This window comes from Rattus norvegicus, chromosome 3 (assembly GCF_021556685.1).
Source record: "Rattus norvegicus strain SHRSP/BbbUtx chromosome 3, alternate assembly SHRSP_T2T, whole genome shotgun sequence".
Taxonomy (NCBI): domain Eukaryota; kingdom Metazoa; phylum Chordata; class Mammalia; order Rodentia; family Muridae; genus Rattus; species Rattus norvegicus.
The window spans coordinates 147,213,082-147,234,222 of NC_141536.1; the positions used below are offsets into that span (position 1 = coordinate 147,213,082).

Sequence of the window (21,141 nt, forward strand, 5' to 3'; positions counted from 1 at the left end):
TATGTGTGTGTGTGATCATTTGATTAACTTTTGTAGGATCTTGCCCTGTAGTACAGGCTAGCCTTGAATTATGATCCTACTACTACTCCACCTCCCTAGTCCTGAGTGTTGGATGCTGACAATGTAATCTCGAATGAATCTATTTCTCGATATGTGTGTGACTTTGTGTTCCTTTGGGCCAGCGGGGAGGAGAGGCTCCCCCAGGCTTGTTTCGAGGGTTAAATGCTGCAGTGAATGGACAAAGCACTGCCTAGCGCCTGGCTCTCCTAGGTCTTCCAAAAATATCTACTATTGACAATGAAGTGGCAGGCTGGGACCTCCCAGCTGTGCATTGTCACACACAACAGGGAATGCTGGGACACCTGCAGAGCCTCTGAAGGCTAGCCACACAGTTCAGGTCTGCTTCTCTTGGACAAGGGGAACCGTCTGAGATTTGCAGAGGCCACGCTGCAAGGCTGGATGCAGTAAAGCAGAGGGCATCCGGAGGTAGAGATGATGCAGTGCATGCCCGCTGAGTAGCAGGGATGCAGACAGATACTTGGGAGCAAACACTCGGCAGGCTCTCTATTGGATGCGGGAAGTGAAGAGGCAGGAGAAGTCAGCCTACTGCAAGTGCCATTCCGTACTGTGGTTCCATGGTGACTGCAGGGCCTACCCCCCCCACACACACACACATACCACTCATCCTCATAGACACCCCTGCACCAGCCCTGGGATCACTCCCACAAGACTTTGGCTCTGGGTATGCAATCTCTGGCCCTGTCTCCTTGGCACAGGGGACTTCATTGCTACCGATGCCTGGCTCCAGTGCCTGTGTCTCCCTCTACTGGTTATCTTATGCTACTACATGGTTCTCCTGTCCCTTGAGACAACACAAGCCAGCCCTAAAGGGCTGATCTTTCCCTGTCTGTCCAGAAGAGTACTTTCAGACCTAGCCATGCTAGACCAGCTGGTAGAAAGAACTGGCTCTGTAGCACCATCTGTGCACGCGGCTGCTCCTTTCCTGTGTGTTCTTCTGGTGCAGAGTCCTGGCTGGCTGGGGATATGCTTGGGGCTGTGGTAGTGTCCCACCCCACACCCACCTGGGGTCAGTGAGCTTATACAGGTACCCCTGGCTTCCTACTCTTCTCCCCATATATATGTTACTTATGTTGACCAGGTTAACTAGGTGACTTCAACATAGCCTCTCTGTCCCTCTCCATGTGGCCGTGCACAAGGATGAACCCCGCCCCCCACTCTCCTTCATATCTCCTGTTGCCCTGAGACCCAAACCTGGCTCGCCTAGACAGCAGGAGTGAGCTCACATCTCATGATACACCTTCAGAGTGGCCACTGACCCATCCTCTGTCCCCACCTCTGTTCTCCCTGGATGAGGCTGTGTCCCTTGGTGAGCCTATCACTCCCTGTCCCTGGAACCTGTATTCTCTTGGGGGAGCTGCAGGATCGGACCCTCCCACCTCACTGGGGCTCATCCTCCTATGCCCACAGCTCCATCCAGGTATGAGTACAAACAGACTCTCTCTGTGAAGTGCTGTGCCCGAGCCCCCAGAACCTGCTGGGACGCGTCCTCAGTCACTTGGGAACCTCTGTAAGATTGCATTCCCAGATCTGAAATTCCTAAAAGTCCAGACAGGGATGCAGGGTCATACCTTGGAGGCCTCCACCCCAAAGGAGGGTGTGGGAGTGGGCTGATTCCCCAAACACGCCCGGGCAGTCCTGCTTGAGCTGATGGGTGAGTTAAGAGTCCCCTTAAAATGTCACCTAGAGAAGCTCTCTGGGGTTCTAAAAGCTCATTCAAATTGCATGCAGCCCCACGAACACTCCTAAGAACACTTTATTGCTGACCAGGCCATTTGCTGAGTCTATTTTTACCTTTCTCGTTTATTAACTTCTCTAAGAGGTAAGGCGCCTCACCCGAAGTCATGAGCAGAACTTACAACACGGAACCAACAGAGCTTGACTCCAACTTGGGCTCCGTCTCCAGCGTCCTTCTCGGGATCTCTTGTGGGGAGCGTGTGAGATGTGTCCCCACCAGGGCATAGGCCATGCCTGACCTCATTCTGCGTCCCCTGTGTCCCCTTCCAGTGCTGCATTGACAACTTCGAAGAGATTGTGAAACTGTTGCTCTCCCACGGTGCAAACGTGAACGCCAAGGACAACGAGTTGTGGACACCCTTGCACGCTGCAGCCACCTGCGGCCACATCAACCTAGTGAAGATCCTCGTTCAGTAGTACGTGCCCACCCCTCCCTGGGGCAGCCTGTGTGCCCCGCCCACAGCGGCATCTTCCATGTGCATCAGTCCTCCTCCTTCCCCCACTTCCTGCTCTTCCAATCCCCCTCAATCTCCTCCCTGACCATCACTTTTCTTGGCTCTGTCTCCCTCCCCCCAAATCCCCTTCTTTCTCTACCTCTGTATCTTTGCTGTTTTCTCTTTCTCTCCATCACTCCTGACTTCTCCGTCTTTTCTATGCTGCCTCTTCCATTTACAACTTTCCCTCTTTGTAAAGTTTCTGTGCTGCAAGGCCAGTGGCATACCCTGTACACCTCTGGCCATTTTCGGGGGGACGGCCCATGCTGTCCCCCTTGTTGTGTGTACTGTCACCACCAGACCAGACTCCTCCCATCCCCGCCTATGCCCACCCTGCCCTCACCCACAGACTACTGTTCTCTCTCAGCTCCAGCAGCTCACTTAAGTACAAGCAATGCCTGTATCCTTTGTGTGGCTGGATTGTCTTACTTAGCGCAGTGTCCTTGAGGTTCGTCCATGTTGTAGAGGGCTCAGAGACAGGCTGTGTATCCATTTGTCCATTGATGGATGCTGGTTGCTGTGACCCTTTGGCACACAGTGGTGCTGTGCACAGGACTCTGCTTCCCATTCATTTGGAATATACCCAGATGTGGTATTGGTGGACTCTGTGATAACCACTTTTAATTCTTAAAGGGGGTTTTTCTGCTGTCTTCCTGGCTCCCCATTTTACATCCAGAACAACAGGTCCTGTGCCAGGCACTGGGCACATGGGCTAGGAAGGCAAGGCCAGTGGGTGGGGTCCTAGAGAATGACAGCATCTGAGTTCAGGGACGAGGGATCGAGAGCAGATGGCCACTTGAACAGGTCCTGGCAGAGTATCAGAGACCCATCAGATGCCTGCCAGGGGGTCCCTGAGGTCAGGGGATATGGCAGCTTCATGTGCTTTCCTGCTGGTCTGTATTGGAACCACCCGAGGCACAAGGGTAAAATACAGGTTCCCGGCCTCCCGGGTTCTTTCAGAAAATCCACGGAGCTGTATGCAGTGTTCATGACTACCCAGGGATTTCTGCCATAGAGTGCCCCCGGCCACACCTGGGTACCGCCCTCATCTCTGTTGCTCGGATAGTCCGACAGAACACAACTTAGGGGAGAAAGGATCTATGCGGTGGCCTACAGGTCCAGGTTACAGTCCTGCACTGTGAAAAACCAAGGCCGGAACTTAAAGCAGCTAGTCCCAATGCTCAGGGGCAGAGAGGAACGGCTACATGGATTGCTTAGCTCTCTTAGAGCTCTCAACTTGTACACAAGCCAGCACTCTCAGTTAGCATTCCCTACTCCTACATGGGGCAGGGCCCAAAACCCAGCAGCCATGCCGCTTAGCTTCAGGCTGAGTCTTCTAATGTCTTCAAGCTATCAAGACAATCCTCCATAGACCGGTCTGCAGCCTGACCTGACCTAGACCATGCTTCCCTGAGACTCTTCCCAGGCGGACTCTAGGTCATGTCAGATTACCCACCACGGGTGCCATTGGCCTGAAGGGGCAGCTCTTCCAGGGCGCCCTAGACTCTGTGCTGCCTGTGTCTTGGTCAGCATTTTGGGTAAGGGATTCAAAGAGGAGATATATGCATATACTATATATGCATATATTGGCATAGAACATAGCTGACTCGGGAGAGACCTGGGTTTGCATCTTGACCCTATCATACTCAAGCTGGGTGGCCCGAGACGTGTGATCGAAACTTTCTGAGCCATTGGCTCCTCTAGAGTGAGGTGAGCCACACAGAGGCTCCCTTCGGGGAGACTCCTTATAATAATGTGTGCAAGGGACTCACATCTACCCTGGTTTCAGGAGGAAGCAGGTGAGAGGTCCTCTTTTATATCATTTCTATTATTGTTACCAAGGAGGGCTTTGCCATGTGCCTGGAAGTGCCACTCTGCTGACAGAGCTCATCTGAGACCTTGGTCCTTTCCTGCTGGGACCCTGGGATTCGGAAACACTGCATTCCTAGGATATGTGGTGGGAAGGGAAAAGGCATCACTAAGCGGGGATACATCCGGTGGGGTCATGGTTGCTGGGGAGTGTATCAGGGCTATGGATGAAGCCACATGACAGAAGCAGCCGGGCCAACCCAGACACCCCTTCCCAGCTCTCACTCTGACCCTTCCTCTACAGTGGGGCTGACTTGCTTGCTGTCAACTCTGATGGGAACATGCCCTATGACCTCTGCGAGGATGAACCCACCCTGGATGTCATCGAGACCTGCATGGCGTACCAAGGCAAGGGACAGCAGTATGTTATACCATGGGCACAGTGAGGTACTGCAGCGAACGTGGTTTCAATGGAGGGGAGCAGCCCATTAGCTGGCTCTGTGCCTGCCAGCCTCGTGCTCAGCTCCCAGTAACTGGGACAGGTCCTTGTTATTATTGTCATCTGTATGGTTAAAAGATGGGGACATGAAAGGGCCTTGGAACACACACTGCGCAGAGGGAGATATTGTTCTCCCTGTCACCCACACACGCGGGCGGCCTCAGCTGGCCTCCTCTCCTATTTGTCAGCTGTGACAATCAATTCAGTCAACACTCGCCATAAAGACGCATCCCCGTTTGGGAACATGGGGAGAAGTCAAGAACATTTAGGGGGTGCTACTCAGTGCCAGGCACCAAGCTGGCTGCCAGGGGCCCTGATAAACAAGATGTGGGCTGTTCTTGGCTCACACGGAGTGTTAGAGGGAAGTACGTGTAACAGTGATACCTGACAGTCCCAGATCCCTACGTGCATGCCCGAGAAGTGCCCTCTCGTACAAAAGGTCTTAAATCCAGACCTGTAGCTGTGGCCCGAGGTCCTGCCTGGCCCTCTTCTCACCGTTCTCCCTAGACCTCCGTGGTCACTATCAGCGTAACCCCCTGGCACCTGCAGTCCCCCGTTCATTTCCTGTACAGAGGTTTGAACTTTTGTGCCTATCTGGTGAAACTGTGGCGTTTCCGCAATGGAGTTATAAAGCCATTAGTGTCTAAAGGAAGTCGATCCAGTCATCTTTCAGCATAGCTACCAAAATACTTTGAAATGTGCTACATAGAAGCCATTGGTGTTTTTTCAAGGGTTGGATGATATGGTATGAAATTACCCCGAGTTTCTGCTGGGCTCATGGGCCTGCTGATTGTTCTGATGGTACGAAATGCTAACTTATGTCAAGGTTCGTCAAAATCGGCACGCCACAGATTTCACTCCCTTCAAATTTACAGATTGCCCCCAAACTCTACCCAAAGGGAACTTGACCCTGTGGTTTATCTTTGTTGTTGTTGCTTTTAATGGGTCATTGTAGTCCATCGTAGTCTCTGCTTAAGGCAAGAGCTACCAGTAACAGGCACACTTTTGTTAGCCAGAGATTTGGGCTATCACAGGTCGCTCTGGGGGCTTTCATGGCTCCTGGTTATAATTCTAGCAAACAGGAGGATGAGGCAGGAGAATTGTCATAAGTCTGAGGCCAGCCTGGGCTACAGAGTGAGACCCCGTCTCAGAAAATAAAAGGCAAAAGTCTTTCCAGGTCCTTCTAGCTCTCCTCCAAGTCTCCATTTGAAATTAGTATCTTCACTGATTCAGTCATTTTTAGGAAAAGAATGCATTCTCTGAATGCTGAACACAGTGTGTATATGAGAGAAAGGAAACCAACAGACCCTCGTCAAAAAGGGCGGCCAGCGGGCACCATCTGGGGAGGCAACATAGACCAGCACCTAAAGAATGAGACAGAGCAGCAACTGGGGCAGCACAAAGTGAGCGGGCTGGTGCTCCAACCTAGCAGGTAGAACAGCAGGCATGAAGTGACTGACATTAATAAGAGGCCTACTAGGTGCCAGGAAGGAATGGGCCTTGTCCTGTGAGTTAACCCATGGTGTTCATGTTCAACATACCTAGGGACAAAGATCTTGGGCGTATTTGTGCACTGGGGACTGTCAGACTCTGGGGAGCAGGAGCTGAGCCTTCCCTGTGTACCCTTTCCTTTCTGCTTGGGCCCCAGATGCGGCACTGTTGAATAACCTCTCGCCTTCATGCAGGCATCACCCAGGAGAAAATCAATGAGATGCGAGCAGCTCCTGAGCAGAAGATGATTTCGGACATCCACTGCATGATAGCAGCCGGCCAGGATCTCGACTGGATAGATGGCCAGGGTGCCACACTGGTGAGGAGCTCGGTCAGGTGGTGTGGGTTGGGGGCAAGAACCAGAAACAAGACCAGCTAGGACTGAATCGGGTCTGGTTCCTGGTAAGGTGAGATCCTATACACTTCAGACCTTGGGCCTCCTCCAGACTCCTTGCTGCTCCTGGAATATAGAAGGTTTAGGGTCCAGCCCTCTCACCTGGGGCTGGGCATCAGGAGCTCTGTGGCTTGGCTCTGATGTCCACCTGTGTCGTCTCCACGGCAACGCTTATCCTCTCCTCAAGGACTGCCCACTCATTGACACAGTCTTCCTTTGTATCAACCATCCCTTGCCTCTTGTGCCCTCGAAAACCTCGGCCCTTCTCATTCACCTTTTCCTGGGGTCACTGTAACAGATTCTACCCATCACCCCATCACTCTATCCATCTGTCTGCCCATGTATCCATCCGTCAGTCAGTCCATCCTGTCAACACACAGAAGAACCTCCTCTGGGCCACAGGGTTCACTAATCCTTTGAGATTTAAAACGACAGAGCCTTCCTTCTCTTTCTCAGAGCCAGCTAGTTAGCTCCATCAATCCTTATAAACCAGCTCTTATTGTCAGCAGTTCGAGGAAAGCTTGCCTTTTCCTCCAGAGCCTCAACAGTGGAATCTCAGAATCAGGGAGTGTCTCTAAGCAGAAAACTGAACAGGGGTATGGAGATCCCCACTTCAAGGTCTGGTCACTGTCCTAGGCTTAGGCAGGTCATGGGCATCTGGGAGCCCAGGGGCTCCAGTTCAGTAGACAGGGGCTCGGCACTATCAGGCTAACCTCAGTGCACTTGGAGCTAACTTGGAGCCTCAGATTTGTTGATGGAGCTTCTCTCACTTACCTCTGAGCTCTAAGCTCTTGCTTCCTGCCCACTGCTGTTAGCAAAGTCCCTGCTCAGGTCTCCTACTGAGCTCAGCGCTGAAGAACGGGTCAGGTATTCATAGTAAATGCTGCTGACGTTACAATGACCTCAGCCACTGACCCAGACAGGTACTATATCTTTCTAGTAAACTGGAATGCAAAAGTTTCTTTTATTCACTTGAAGTAATTGTTGTCTCCAAGGCTTACTGCCTTGGCCTGCTAATCTGGGCCTAGTCCTGGAAGCTTCTAGCCTCCATACAATCTTATCTAGACCTAGAATGTTCTCAGCCTCTGAGACTTGCTGCTGAATAAGCTCACCCCTTCCTAGTTGATACCTGACTTTGGCTGCCTGGTTCATAAGCTGTTCTAGCTCCAAGCTGACTGATTCAATCTGGCTTCTCTCTCAGCCTTTTTGCTCTGTTTGGCCTCAAACTAACTCTGGCAATCACTTCAAACCTTCTGGCTCCTTCTCTGGCTTTCTCTGTCTTCAACCATGTCTAGCTTGTTCTTTCTCTGCAACCTGCCTCTGTACAACCTTCCTCTCGGCGCGGCTCTCTCAAATAGTTTCCCTCTCCCAGATGAATCGAAGAGATCATAAGGTAGAAGCAGCTTATGCCTTTCACGCCCCAGCCTCAGAAGTCATATACTGTCACCACTTTGTAATATCCTCTTGGTTAGAAGTGAGTCACTCAATCCGGTGTACATTCAAAGGCAGAGCAATCAGATCCTACATTTAAGAGAAAGATATGTCAAAGAATAGGTAGGTATATTTTCAAATGACCATTCTGAACCCCTGAGACGTCTTCTTTGGGGTTAGGTGAGGAGCCTGTCTCTCTTCACCCTTCTACTTCTTTATTTCACACATAGCAATCTGGTGCAACCTTCCTGGGTGGTGTTGCTACCTCATTCTGTCCTATTCTTTGGTCCCAAGGATGCCCTGGGGCTTGGTGTGAGAAAAGACACTCTGTCTCTAAATGTGGAGTCAGCCCTCTTAGGGATGTCAACTTCTTTTCTCCCTTCCAGCTACACATAGCTGGAGCCAATGGATACCTGCGGGCAGCCGAGCTCCTCCTGGACCACGGAGTGCGTGTGGACGTCAAGGATTGGGATGGCTGGGAGCCTCTGCATGCAGCAGCCTTCTGGGGACAGGTACTTCCCACCTCCTGTAGCGAGTAGTAAAACTGCTGATACCGAGTCCTTTTGGCTGGCAGTTGGTGCAAGAGAGCTAGGACCCACTAAGCCATTGGCTACAGTGAATATGTGGGAGATGAGAGGGCTTGGGGGAAGGGGTTGCAGACACATTGGCCAATTGCATTCTAACAGGATGAGAATCAAATCTGTCTGGTAGAAAACTCCCTTGATTTCTGCTTTGCATGATTTCTCTAGAGTGTTTCCCAGATGTGACTTCAGTCTGTCTAGCCACCCATACACACCCGGCAGCTGTGGAATTACAACTGACTCCTCCTGCTGCTTCTCCTCCTTGTGGTAACCCAGGCATGCTTGGAGGAGGTGCCAAACCCATCACTTCTGACAAGGCTCTCTTATGGCCCCAGGGTCCAGGGCCTTCCCTGGGAGTCACCTTTCCTTCGCCATTTTTGGGGTCATATTCAAAGAGGTCTTGGGTACTCTCTCCAACTCTGAAGCTTCCTGATTCTTGGATATGGGAAACATGAACTCCTTCCTGTGTTACAGATGCCAATGGCAGAGCTCTTGGTGTCCCATGGAGCTAGTCTCAGTGCCAGGACATCCATGGATGAGATGCCAATAGGTAAGACAGCTTAATACTTTGTACGGATATACTCACCAGCCTTTTGATGGTGAGTAGACATATGGTTGAACATGTGGCTGCATAGATGATATCTAGATAGACAGATGGATGGATGGACGGATGGACGGATGGACGGATGGACAGATGAATGGACCGACGGATGGATGGATGGATGCATAGGGTAGACAGGAAATGTGATGTTGTATACAATGATGGATATCCAATGATGGATGTGTAGGTTGGTGGATACATTAGTAGATGGACAGGCTGGGGATGAGCCTATGGACAAATAACCAGGTTAGCCCATAGATGGACAGAAGGATAGAAGGAGTCAGTGGATTGACTGGTGAACCCTACCAGTCAATGGGGATTTCTCCACATTACTTCTTTTCCTGCTTGAGGGATCGGCTTCTTTCTCTCAATGCTCATATCAGACAGACTTGCTGACTGTCCCAGAGACTATCAAGGGTATGTGTCCTAGTCAGCTTTTCTGTTGCTGTGGTAAACACTGACCAAAAGCAACGTGGGAAGGAAAGGGTTTGTTTGGCTTCCATGTCCTCATCACAATTCATCACTGAGGAAACTCAAGGCAGGAGCTGCTGGAGAAGCCATGGAGGAGTCTGCTTACTGGCTTGCTCCTATGGCTTGTTCCCTCAGCTTTGTTATAGAACCTGGGCCTAATTGTCCAAGGGTGGCGTGAGCCGCAGCAGGCTGGCCCCTCCCAGGTCAACCATTAATCAAGAAAATGCCCCCACAGATTTACTCCAAGGGCGCTCTGATAGAGACAGTCCTTCAACTGAGATTCCCCCTTCCCAGATGCGCCTGGGTTTGCATCAAGTTGACAAAACCTGCCAGCCGAGCCCCTCAGTCTGGGAATATCCGGAGTTGGGAGCCCAAGTCTCCCATTCTCCCATTCTTCAAAGGAAATAAGCAGGGGTTGCTTTCTTCACCCCCTCTGTGCCCCAGAGGTTCACAGAGCTTCTAGTGGGTGTGCATTGGTGGCCCCTGTGGTTCAGAGCCCCTACCCTGCCTTCTGCAACTGATTCTTGTACTCCTTTAGACTTGTGTGAGGAGGAGGAATTCAAAGTCCTGCTGTTGGAGCTTAAACACAAGCATGATGTAATCATGAAGTCCCAGCTGAGACACAAGTCATCCCTGAGCCGGAGGACATCCAGTGCAGGCAGCCGTGGGTGAGTGGTACAGGCAGCCAGGGACCCCTGCGTGTGCCCACCTGTGGCTCCTGGACACAGCTTCCCAGCACCTCCTCTATCCTCCTCAGGAAGGTGGTGCGTCGAGCCAGCCTGTCAGACAGAACCAACCTATACCGGAAAGAATATGAAGGAGAGGCCATCTTGTGGCAGCAGCGGAGTGCAGCTGAGGACCAGCGTACTTCCACCTACAACGGAGACATCAGGGAGACCAGGACAGACCAGGAGAACAAGGACCCGGTGAGGGACCTCCTGCCCTGCCTCAGTGTTGGCCACTGCCTTGGGAAGAGAATAGGGCCCAGTTTGGTCCTACGTCCTCATCTGGGAAGCATCTGAAAGGAAATAGCTAGATAGTACCCTTAAGCAGCCGGTTCCTGTCTAATGGTGGTGGCTATTGTTCAGAAAGTGACCCTTGGGTGCATTAGTTAGAACTGACACATTTTCACATGCGATGGCCTTGTAAGTGGCAGTGACAGAGAGACTGCCCTGGGCCTGGCTGTCTTCTAGCAGAGAGACTTGGCAGAACAGTTCCTCTAGGAGCTAAGGGCTGAAACCTTCTTTTGCTGGGATGTAAAGTTTGAGAATGGTGTTTCTCAAAATGCCATCTAATCAAAGGAGGTATTCTGAAAAACATGGGAGGGCTCTGGGACAGTCTCCGAGAACTCTGGTAGCAGCCAGGGGCCCCAGGCTCTGGGTGCTTTCAGAAGATGGTGTGATTTTCTTCAGCTGTGAAGAAGGTCAAGCTGGGGTCTTAAAATGGTGGACACTCATGGGTCTGAAGTCTAAAACAAAGATGCTGACAGGGTTGGTTCCTTTTGGTGCTTCAGAATGGGAAGTCTGTTTCAACTCCCTCTTCCAGCTTCTGGTGGCTTGGGTGTCCCTTCACCTCTTGCGTGGCTTTAATTTCTGTCTTTGTCTTCACAAACCTTCTTCTGTGTGCACACATGTGTGTGTGCATCTGTGTGTGCGTGCGTGTGTATGCGCATGTGCATGTGTGCATGTGTGTGTGCATGTGTGTGTGTGCACGCATGCGTGCATGCTCATGCACCTTTGTTTTCATTTAAGGCATATTTGTGTGTGTGTGTGTGTGTGTGTGTGTGTGTGTGTGTAGTATATTGACAGGTGTGTAGTGTATTACAGGTGTGTGCATTTACACATGAGTGCTCACGCCTGTGGAGGCCACAGGTCAATGTCTGGTATATTGTTCAGTCTTCAGTCACTCTTCCCCATTCCGTTTGGGACTGGGTCTCACTCTGAACTTGCTGCTCACTGATGACCTAGATTGGCTGACCGGTGAGCTCCAGCGGTCCCCTAGCCTCTGCCCACTCTCTGTGACGGTTGCAGGCACAAATGGTCACACGCCCCTTTTTAGTAGATGCTTGGAGTCCAGTATCAGGTCTTAACTCTTATGTGTCAGGCCTGTACCCACCAAGCTATCTTTCTGGCCTCCCGTTTTCTTATACAGTCCCCAGTCATCAGATCAGGGCCCATCCCAATCTAATATAATCTCATAATTTTTTTTGGTTCTTTTTTTCGGAGCTGGGGACCGAACCCAGGGCCTTGCGCTTCCTAGGTAAGCGCTCTACCACTGAGCTAAATCCCCAGCCCCCATAATTTTTTTTGAGTCAGTTAATTGTTCATTGCTTGCACATGAAGCACCCTCCAGTGACATCCTTGCGCTGATTCTGTTTCATAGTCTCTAACCACAGCACAACTGCATAACTACAGCCAGCCACTCCGCAGGGCCTCCCAACTGGATCAGTTTGCACAGGCTTGCCCATCCCCCTAGTTTCTTTTTGTCATCGGCCTTAATTAGGTTGATTCAGTGCTCAGTACCAGTCCCTCTACACACTTATCTGTATAAGCTCATCCCAGTCCACAGGGATGGACTGGGAACTTGCCCAAGGTTTTAGCGGCTCCTTGAACTTCACAGTTGGGCTACTGTGGTCCAGAGAGGTCTTCAGCACCTCTAGGATTGAGATCTGTTCTGCCTCCAGCCAGGAACTTCTTCCCTGGCTGTGGTGATGAATTAGGGGTGAGGCTGAATCTTGAACTCATAAAGCATTGACTTCCCCAAGAGCAACAGGGAAAATGCCCTTATCCTGATTTAGTGACAGTTGCTAAGAACATCACTGGACTCAGACATTGAGTATGTCCTTTCCTCTCTCAGTAATAGACCTTGAGCTTTGAAGCAGTTTTATGTCTATAGAAAAATAAGTGCAGTGCTTCAGGAGATGTAAAGTGTTTGCCATGCAAACTCGAAGACATGAATGTGGAGACCAACACACACATTGGAGAAAAAGAGCCAACCAGGAGTGATGCTGCATGCCTTTGATCCCAGATCTAGGAAGGTACAGGCAGGTGGATCTCTGTGAGTTCAAGGCTAGCCTGGTCTACAGAGCGAGTTACAGGATAGCCAGAGCTTCATGGCGAGACCCTGTCTCAAAAAAAGAAAGGAAGAAGTCAGACTCAATGATATACACGTCTATAATTCTAGTGCCTGGGAGACGGAGACAGGAGAAGCCCTGGGGCTTTCTGGTCAGTCAGTATAGCTGAATTGGTGAGTTTCATGTTCAGGGGAGAGACCTCTGGTCTCAACACACACACACACACACACACACACACACACACACACACACACACACACACACACAAAATTAAATAGGTGGGAAATTGCCCTCAGGTTCTGTTTCATAACCATTTGCATCTTTGCATCACACAGAGGCTACCCGTGCTGTCGCTCATGAGCCAGGGCTGATGGACACATCACAGCAGACTTCACCCTGTGTGCACCATCTGTTATAGTGTCACACAACCGGCTTTCACTGTCCCAGACGACCCCCAGGGTCCCACGTGAGCCCATTGGTGACGGGCGCCATGTAGCACACGAGTGCAAAATGGCAACAAAATAGAATCTGAGGGCAGCTCTCTCTCTCTCTCTCTCTCTCTCTCTCTCTCTCTCTCTCTCTCTCTCTGTGTGTGTGTGTTTGTGTGTGTGTGTGTGTGTGTGTGTGTGTGTGTGTGTGTGTGTGTGTGTGTGTGCGAGCTGAGTTTTCCTTTTTCAGGTCATGGAGTTGAAATGGTCTAAGCTATAGCCTTTTAAAAGTGGCCTTACCTACAGTTGTTCAGTATTCATTGGGGGGCTTGGTTTCAAGACCTAGCTTCCCTCACACACCAAAACTCTCAGATGCCCAAGTTCCTGTGTAAAATGGGGTAGTGTCTATGTATAACCTACACATCCTCCTATTACTTTTAACAAATGACTTCAAACACCTAATGCAAGATAAAGGCTGAGAAGGAAGAAAAATCTATTCACAGAAGCAGTTTTGTGTGTGAAATATTCTGTCTTTGTCTGCCTCCCTCTCCCTGTCTGTTTGTCTGCCTCCTTATCCCCTCTCTCCTTCCATACTCCTTCTCTGCACGCGTGCGCGTGCGTGCGTGTGTTAAGAGACGGCTTTGCTCTGTAACACAAGCCTTGATCCCATAATCCTCTTGCCTTAGCCTTCTAAGTCCTGGGATTACAGGTCTGGGCCACCATGCCTAAGCTATCTCTACAACCCTGGAAACTGATTCTTTTATATTTAGGAAATTTTTCTCTCTCTCTTGTCATACGTGTCATCGACGATTTTCCGATTTTTAAAAACTATATGTCTCATGACTTTGTTCATGGTGACTTTCCAATGGGTTACATCTTTGCTAATACCAGCCGTTTCTATTTCTTGCTTATAGTTTCTGGAGTTAGCTACCTTTCAAGCTCTTATTATCCAAGCGCTATCGAAGTGTATAGGATCCCTAGGTGTGAGACTCCATTATGTCAAGTGGAGATATGCTGGAAATAAAAGGGAAGGGCTACAATTGCCTGGGGAGGGAGGTGGGCTAACTAAAATTGATTTACACACAGAGAGAGAGAGAGAGAGAGAGAGAGAGAGAGAGAGAGAGAGAGCAGAGAGAGAGAGAGAGAGAGAGAGAGAGAGAGAGAGAGAGAATTAATTGGTTCGTGTAACTGAAAAGGTCTGGTCCCAGTAGGAACCAGGAGTTCAGAATACACCATAAGGTCAGTCTCCCTGTGTCCGGCCTTCCTTGATGTCAGCTTCTCTTACGCAGAGAAACCACCTTTGGCCCTGTACTTCTTTAGTACCCAGCTTACGACACCTTTACTAATTGTAGTTCTTTCAGAAACATCTTCCCATTTGTTCTACCTGAAGCTTCATAGTTGAGTCCCACTGATTCCATTTCTATGAACTCGTTCCAAGATGGTGGCAATAAACTATGCTCATTAGCCAAGCCCAGAGTCACTCTTCAGACCTAGGGGCGGAGTGGCATCGGTCTGCCCTACCAGAACCCAGAGCCCGATGCCAAAGAGCTTCCTGGAAGTAGAGAAACAGATAAGAGATCGGGTGTCGACCCTTGAGGACCTCAGCAGAGGTGCAGGTATCGGGGTACAGATCCTCTGCTGGACTGACACTGATGCTGTCTTCCCTTGCCCCCAGAACCCCAGGCTGGAGAAGCCCGTGCTGCTTTCAGAATTCTCTACCAAGATCTCCCGGGGAGAACTGGATGGGCCTGTGGAGAATGGCCTCCGGGCTCCTGTCAGCACCTACCAGTATGCGCTGGCCAACGGGGACATATGGAAGATGCACGAGATACCTGACTACAGCATGGCCTATGGCAACCCCGGCATGGCTGATGTCCCCCCACCCTGGAGCGGCTTCAAAGAGCAGAGCCCCCAGACGCTCCTGGAGCTGAAGAGGCAGAGGGCCGCAGCCAAGTTGCTCAGCCACCCGTTCTTAAGCACCCACCTGGGCAGCAGTGTGGCCAGGTCGGGGGAGGGCAGCAGCGAAGGCAAGGCCCCCTTGATCGGAGGCAGAACTTCCCCCTACAGCAGCAACGGGACCTCGGTGTATTATACGGTCACCAGCGGAGATCCCCCGCTCTTGAAGTTCAAGGCCCCCATGGAGGAGATGGAGGAGAAAGTTCACGGCTGCTGCCGGATCTCCTAATGTCTGTAAACTGGCCGAGAGAGCTGCCTCGGAGAGGGGTCCCCAGAATCCAAAGCCAGTTCGACAGCCCTGGCTGGGGAGGTGTTGGGGCAGCCGAGGAGAGGTGGGGTCTGCTTTCCAGAGGAATGCTGACCTTACCTCATGCCCAGCTGCCCATAGCATCTCCACTTCCTCCTGTGCTGCTTCCTTGCCTCACTCAATGCCTGCATCTGAAGTATAGTGGGCCGACGCACACTGCAGTCTGATCCAGGGAGGGTGGGGTTGGGATCTCAGTTCTGTGCTTGGTAAAGGCTTCTTAGACAAGGAATAACAACACCCCTTCACACACACACACACACACACACACACACACACACACACACACACACACACATACACACACAGAGAGAGAGAATCAATTTAGTGTGTGAGAAGGCTACACCTGAGCTCTTGGGATGCAGATGGGGCTGAGAACTTGTGGGTTATCCCCAGAAGAATGAATTCAAGACAGTCTTGGCACCACTGCCAACTGGCTTCCACTTGGGGAGAGGCCTGCTCAGTTGAGACCCACAGCTTTGAAGTCATACCAGGCTGGGACACTATCACACCTAGCAGAGACAGGAAGTCCTATGGATTCATAGAAGCCAGGAGTCCATATGGATCAGGTTTGTGGGTCCAGGCCTTCTCCCCATAGCCTTGCTGAGATCTGCTCTCATGCACATGTCAATAGGAAGGTGGAGGACTATTCACGGGTCAGGCTGGAAAGTCAGGCCATTCATGCGTAGAAGAAACCAAATCTTGTTTTGGTCTTCCCTTGGAAGCGTAGGAGTTAGGTAGGGTACAGCACACTGGTATTTTCCAAACTGTGTTTGGTAAAAGCCTTCTTTGAGGCTGTAAGATTCCGGGTGGGAGGTAACCGAATTTGCCTTTTCCCAAGACAGTGTCACAGTTGGGTTTTATTGTCTGGTATTTGAGAAATGAATTTCATCAGGAGCTTCTGGGGAGGGGGGGAGGTCTTCCAGGGAAAGGTGCACACACTGCTGAGAACACCAGGGTTAACGTTGATATGACACAGCATCCTAGCTGGTCTTTGTGGTTTTCATGCTGTTCTGGTCCGGTCCATTTCAGCCTGCCTTCCTCAGCCTGAGCCATCACCTGGAGCAGTTGAGGCTTGCTTGCACCCCACCCTCCCACCTTACACAGTTGAGTCTGCAGAGTGAATGCTCAGGCCCAGGTCCCTCCTAGCTTTGCCTTTTCTGTAATGCTATGTAAGACGTGTTTGCCAAGCGTCGGCTCCCACCAGGAGGTCTGAAGGCTCTCAGCCTGCTTTTCCTGGAGTGGTTATGCCCAAAGCTGCAAACTGAGGTGCCCATGGCCACTGTCCTGTGCTGCCTTCAGGAGAGCACAGCATGGCTGGAGTTGGCTATCATCCAAGCTGTACAGCTTTGCTGCCCTTGTCTTCCTGATGCTGGGGAAGGAAGCCCACACCACGTCACGACCACACTTTCCCATGAACCCAGTGAAATTCTGCTCCATACACTGGCTCCACCGAAATCTTCTGGCATCACAGGCAAGCTATGAATTTGTTCCTTGCTCTGTGCTCTTTTTATTTGTCCTCAAACTACCTCCTTAGAGCCCTGAGAGAGTCCCTATGTCACTCGGATGTATGGGACAGATGCCCACGTCTTTATGGCCTCCCAGTGCCACACCCTTAGTGGTTCAGCCTGCCATTTGTTGGTCTCTGTCTCCACTGTGGCCTTAGGACCGCAGTAGACTAGAGATGAAGCGGGACCTGACTAAATTGGGCAGAGGCTTTATTAGAACCAGGAGTAGTGTGGGCCCAAGAGCACCCTGGAGGCTACTAGATGCAGAAGGAGGTGCACAACACTAGGTCATCCCCCCCCAACTTCAGGACAGATGGGATCTGGCACAGTGATGTAATATAATATAACATAAGAGACTAAAGACAGTTTATTGAATCCCTGGGGCCTCGGCTAGGCTCTGCAGTCCATGGCTGAAAGAGGAGATGATAAAAACACACACCTGTGGCTTTAGACTTTTAGCTCTGACAGACACTGAAATGCCTCTGGAGATGACTTTAGCCACAAGGTGGCCAGTCGGCCCGGCAGCCAGCCATGTACTCCTAGGAGTCAGCTGCCCAGGGTTTCTGAGCCCTTTGCGCAGGGGCCAGAGAACAAAGGTATTTATTGCCTTCTCTGAGCTGTTCAGGCCATTTCTCCTCCACAGCCAGCACTTCTTCCTGCCTCCTGGGCCATTCTTCTCTACCTGAGGGGTGGGAGACTCAGCTGCCTCCTCCACGGGAGCTAATACCAGACAGTGTGGATTCATGGGCTTTTGTTCACGGTTTCCACCAGGGATAAACAAATGTTCCCTGTTTAGGCTCCAAGTCCCCAGGGCACTTTGTGACTCTTTGGAATATTGAGAGGCACAGTGAGGAACAATCTCCAGTGCGTGAGCCAGGGCCACCCACCCATTCACTCATGTGATTGAGGTGTGGAGACACACCAGACATTCGTTTTGGCAGATAATGGACTAGCCGGGCAGCGAAGACTTTGATTTGTTGAAGACCGTGGGCATCCCTAGACTCGTCCATGATTCTAATCAGAGTGCCTCCATCCCAGACCAGTGCCCCCATGCTCTGCAGCACCTGCAGCTCTTAGAGTGTGAATCTCTTGAGCTGGGACATAGCTCTATGGCTACACCTAGATAACATTTGCCACTAAGTGCAGAGGCTAGATCTCAGGTACCAGGCAGACACTGTACTGGTCCGTCTAGAGCCTTCAGAGGTAGCCTTCAGGCCAGCATCTATAGAGAACAATATAACAGCAGTCTAAGGTCAGTGCCCGGAAGAACCAGAAGTCTGCAATTTGCTGTCAAATACATCCCTAGCATTTACAGTCCTGTTCTCGTTTTTTACTCATGAATCGTACAGTCTTCTCCCCTACACCAACAGTGGATGTTGGGAGGGAGGACAACTACTTCTCTTCAAATTAACCATTTCCATGTGTGTCAGCCTCTCTGCCTGGAAGGTATGGATCCAAGGGCTAGGAGAAGCCTGGCAAGGTTGACCAGATGGCTCACTCCTACCAGGAACCTGTGTCTTGGCAGCCATTCTTGGCAAACTGGAGACATCTATTTCCAAACCAGGTGCCCTGCAGTTCCCTGTGAGCTGTCATTCCTTGCCCCCACCCTATGCTCCCCAAACTATTAGAAATTGGTAGCTATCACCAGATTGTGAATTTCTGGCCAGTAGCTCAGGGAATTGGAATGAATCCTAAACCCAGGTCTATTGAAGACTTTGGGGATATAATTCTTTATCAAATATGCAGCATTAATGAAGCTTCACTGCACTGTTTGATTAACTTGTAGATGTTTGGAAAGGTTGCCAGAGTGTGGCCCCAGCCAGGTGTAGTGGCACACACCTTTCATCCCAGCACAAAGGAGGCAGAGGCATGTGATGTATTTCTGAGTTCCAGGCCAGCCAGGGCTACACGGAGAAACCCTGTCTCAAAAAACCAAATAAATAAAAATAAAATATGGCCTTGGTTGGGTTAACACAGTCTAGCTTTGTAACAATGTGAGACTCTTGATTCTTAGTGTTCATTACCCTCTGGTCCTGGCGTTGTCTCCCACCTGCTCTCCCAAAGCAGGATACCGGGATGTTTTCCAGAGGGGCCATCCTTATATGATGTCAGGACTGTCTGAACTTTCACTATTTGTGGCCTGGTGATAGCCTCCCTTCCCCAGGGCACAGAAAAGCCAAGGATCAAATGGCCAGGGTGGACAGCTCCACTGAAGTGACCCACTCTTTTTCTAGAAAGCCCAAGGCCTCTCCCTTGTTAGCCAGAGGGCCTCCTTCTCATGGGCACTTCTAATGCCACTGTGCGGGGCCTGGCTCTGCACACCCTGGAAAAGTCTGCAGACACCCAGCCCTCCGCAATAATTCACCAGACCAGAAGCCACTGATGTACAGAGAACACTTAAGAAAAAAAATGTATTTTATGTGAAAAAAAAGTTAAAAACTCTGTATACTGTATCAGCAGCTTTCTGTAAAAATGGCAATCAAAAGAGTCTAATATATTTAAAACTTTTTTAAAAAAAATATTCTCATGGATCTTTGATATTGTATTGAAGTAGCTTCGTGCCTCCAAGGTGGGGTCTGACCGTATCACCAAGGGGCCTGTACCTCTGGAGTTACTCCCAGCTGCCGAGGCCTGTGACGGAATTCGCTGTTATGGATTTTTAATTAAGATTATTAAATTCCTTTTAATAACACCTGCTGCTCTGACTGTGGTTACTGCTGTGCCCTCCTCTGCCTGGGATTGACTTGAGTTCCACAAGAGCTCCAGCCGGGGAGGCTCGCAGACATGCTCGCACACAGAAAGAAGGCTCTCCTAGGAGGTCAAAGCGGGAGGGGTTTGGGGATTCAAGGTGGAACTGAAGAAGTTTCTAGATTGGGAGACAGTGGTGAAAACTTATGAATTCAAGGAAAGATCGGTGGTTAGTGTCAGGCTTTTTTCCATCAGTTGTGATATCCTACAGCAGCAGTTTGATTACGGTTTGACCGGTGCCATATTTATATGTTACCAGGATGCCCCCTCCTCTGCTCCCCACTCAGAACACACTGGCTTGTTCTGGGCCTTCCCATGTTCCTCTCTGGGCTTTTTCATTTAGCTTATAGTGGAGAGCAATACTCTACCCCAGGTAAGGCTCTGAGTAGCCTCGCTTTTAACCCGGGAAATAGAGGCAAAGACACACTGTGTGGCTGTGCAGCCCCAGGGCCCGACCTCTGTCCTTATTACATGCAAGACCTGGTCTTTATAGAGGAAGTTCGCTCTCTTGTAGCCTTCTGCATACTGGATACCACATGCAAAACTCTTGCCTTCGGCCTTGAAGAACTTCCCTGAGTAGAATGGGACCAGGAAGGGATGGAGAGAAGGAGACGGATCCTCACAGCAGGATCAGCAGGATCGATCGGTTTTAAGTTGACAGAGGTGGAGGCAGGGGATTAGAAAGTCAAGGTCATCCTTGGCTACAAGATGTGTGTGTGTGTGTGTGTGAGAGAGAGAGAGAGAGAGAGAGAGAGAGAGAGAGAGAGAGAAAGAGAGAGAGAGAGAACAGAGAGAGAGAGACAGAGAGAGACCTTTAAGTGAAGGAGTGGTACCACAGTGGATTAGCATATAGATGTACACCTATATGCATATATATGCAAGGTCTTCTGTAACTTAGGATCGGCTAGAATTTGCTACACAGCATACGATGGCTTTAAACTCCAGATTCTCCTACCCCACCTTCCTATGTGCTGGGAGTGTGTCACCACCCACCCTGGCCTTGCACCATGGTGGGGGGGGATTTATTTATTTATTTTTATTTAGTGTTCATGTTTGTGCACCATGTGTGCATACAGTATCCGTGGAAAGGGCATCCGATTCCCTGGAACCATTATAGGTAGTTAGGGGCTGCCAAGTGAGACAGCACTAAACCCAGATCCTCTGGAAGTGCTCTTAACTGTTGAACCATTACTCCATGCTCTGTGTCTGTCTCTTTGTCTCTTCCCCTCCTCCTTCCCTCCCCTTCCCTTTCTGCCCTCCTCCCTTTCTCCCTCCCTCCCTCCCTTCCTCCCTCCCTCCCTCCCTCGCTTTCTCTCTCTCTCTCTCTCTCTCTCTCTCTCTCTCTCTCTCTCTCTCTCTCTCTCTCTCTCTCTCTCTCTCTCTCTCTCTCTCTCTCCATGAGTAAATTAATGATTAAACGCAGGGTGAGATGGCAATGAGGTTGATCACATCAAAGCATGCATGTCCAGGAACAATTCCTACCCCTAGTACGGGTCCTCGGAGCGCTACGTTGTGGGGCAGCCGGCAGGGGGCGTGCT

General features: G+C 50.5%; 1 protein-coding gene across 9 annotated transcripts in view; it reads left to right on the forward strand.

The window, feature by feature from the left end:
• Ppp1r16b (protein phosphatase 1, regulatory subunit 16B) overlaps positions 1–19,547 on the forward strand; it is a 96,168-nt gene extending 76,621 nt beyond the window's left edge. For 4 of the 9 annotated variants that reach the window (XM_087654389.1, XM_087654390.1, XM_087654393.1 and 1 more), the window contains exons 4-11: positions 2,086–2,231; positions 4,423–4,526; positions 6,303–6,427; positions 8,320–8,445; positions 8,989–9,064; positions 10,125–10,254; positions 10,344–10,512; positions 14,763–19,547. In XM_087654389.1, the coding sequence (XP_087510515.1) occupies positions 2,086–2,231; positions 4,423–4,526; positions 6,303–6,427; positions 8,320–8,445; positions 8,989–9,064; positions 10,125–10,254; positions 10,344–10,512; positions 14,763–15,272 (1,386 nt within the window). In that variant the 3' untranslated portion in view covers positions 15,273–19,547. 9 annotated transcript variants of the gene reach the window in all.
• The last annotated feature ends 1,594 nt before the right edge of the window (positions 19,548–21,141 follow it).